Below are 2,196 nucleotides of genomic sequence, written 5' to 3'. Positions count from 1 at the left end.
AAAAATGGCTCTTTTGATAGTAATGGTTGCTGACCCTTTATGCAATCCCATAACTAACTAACAGTAAAGTAGACACTGTGTTACCAATTTTTAGGTGCATCTGTACAATCTCATGCAGTCCAATACAACAGCTCCAAGCTGTTGAACTCTGGTGGCTTTCTTACAGTCTTTCTGTCCCTTTGTGTAACTTCAAGACGTTTACCTCAAGAAGAAACTGTCGGTTAACCAAGCACCCAAAGATATCCGCAGCTCCACCTGCTGTTAGAAAAGCCGCGGAAGGATCTTACCAGCACAATTAATATTTTGTTTTTGCATTCTTCTTCTTGTTTCTCTCCAGACCAACGACCCAGTCACCAATATATGTCAAGCAGCAGACAAGCAGCTCTTCACCTTGGTGGAGTGGGCCAAAAGGATCCCACACTTCTCCGAACTCCCCCTCGATGACCAGGTCATCCTATTACGAGCAGGTAGAAACACACACACACACACACACACACACACACACACACACTCCCATCCATGCAGCAGGAGATACAAAATCCCTTGGACTTGCATATGCAAGATGTTTCCTTTGTTTTTTTATCTCGTAGTTATTTATTATGTATTTCTATGCTATCTATGGCTATCTATCTATCGGGTATCTATCGATCTATTTGTTTTTTTTTCCGTTTTTGAAAGAATGAAGTGTCATAAATTGTTTTCCTATTTTTTTTGTTCTATCCTCCGTATCGTACTGATGCTAGCCGTCTTATATCGTATCGGATTTATCTATCTTTTTCACATCAAAATGCTGCGTGTGACAAGTTAATTTTCATTGTGTGGATTAATAAAGTTATCTATCTAATCTTATCTATCTATCTATTTGTCTATCTATCTATTCTATTATTATCTATCGTATCTATATTGTGTGATGTATCTACAGTGTAAATGTTTGAGCTTCACTGTGCAGAATGCTGGTATGATGCAGCGTTTGACAGTAGAAGGATGATTTCATATTCATGCTGCTTGGAAGTGGAAAGTTTCTCTGTGCTCTACTGAAAATCCGATTTTTAAAATCACAAATAGTGTGTAAGTCAGTCCTGGTCAGTACGTCAATTCTGTATCTAGATGCTAGATGTAGAGCCAGCCAGTGCACATACACTGGACTTTTACCAGTGCAGTAGGAGACATCTTTTGTGGAAAAAAAAATCAGACACACGTTATTATTCCAAGCAGAGCAACATGCATGTGTCTGTTATAATTATGTTATTTGGAGGGGAGTTTTGAAATATTTTACAAGAGTTGATGGAGTTAGTGATATGGCATTTTTTATGTATAGGTTGACAACAGAAACTTGGTGATTGAGGGTAATGATAGTGCTGGTATTGTGGAATACTGGCATTTGGCAAAGGTGTTTTGCTCAGCCTAGACCAGCAAATAATGGTGAGGGTGTTTGGAGTTTTTGGGAATGTTGTTTATTTGCATAGTTTAGGTTGAGGTTTGCTGGCTTATACAATACTGCTTTGAAGAATGTCGTAACTTGGAATTCACTAAGGACACTTGGCCTGGAACTGTTTTGTGGTTACTGTATGTGGGATGGGCAAATAAGCACGGTTGTCTAAAGCAGTTGACTATTTGATGGGATCAGGCCAGTATCTATTACGGTTATGCTTCTTTCCTATGTCATTTTTGATTGCTTAGTCCTACTCTATCAAAGATTGGAACCCACTCCCAGCCACGTGGCGGTGCATTCTATACTGTTGGTCGGTGGACGTCGGCCAACAGGATGCCATGCTTTTTACCTGTGTGATGTACCTGTATGGCTTGCGTGAGAATGTGAGGCGACTAATGAGCTGGTCCAGCCTGTGATGTCAACTCAAACAATGTGATATCTTGGTGACCCTTTCTCCATATCCCTTTCATTCCCTTTCACTTTAAAGTCCTTCTACGTTGGGGTGATTAACTTGATTGGACTAGGTATGTTCATTGGGAAGTTCTCTAATAGGCTACTACTATTTTGTTCTTTGTGTACGTGGTTTTGTTACTGTCGATTGCGGGCGCTGGGTGGTGGTTAATGACCTCTGTCGCGACGCAGAAGTCGTGCAGGCTCGCTGTTGGCGGGTGGCAGAGCCGGCACTGTTGGAGGAAATATCGCAGCGGTGTTGGTCCGTGTTTAAACTGTGGCAAAAATGTGTTGAGCAAATGTAAAAGACTTAG

General features: G+C 40.9%; 1 protein-coding gene across 1 annotated transcript in view; it reads left to right on the top strand.

Annotated features, from left to right (window-relative positions):
* Positions 1 to 2,196, top strand: part of rxrgb (retinoid X receptor, gamma b) — a gene marked incomplete in the record, with an annotated part of 27,991 nt that overhangs the window by 24,013 nt on the left and 1,782 nt on the right. Inside the window, 1 exon segment of the mRNA XM_035653564.1 lies at positions 338 to 467. Coding sequence (XP_035509457.1) covers positions 338 to 467 — 130 coding nt within the window.

The sequence above is a fragment of the Morone saxatilis genome, unplaced genomic scaffold, assembly GCF_004916995.1.
Source record: "Morone saxatilis isolate NCDOM2014 unplaced genomic scaffold, NCSU_SB_2.0 Contig12, whole genome shotgun sequence".
NCBI lineage: Eukaryota > Metazoa > Chordata > Actinopteri > Moronidae > Morone > Morone saxatilis.
This window is presented reverse-complemented; position numbering and strand designations above follow the sequence as displayed.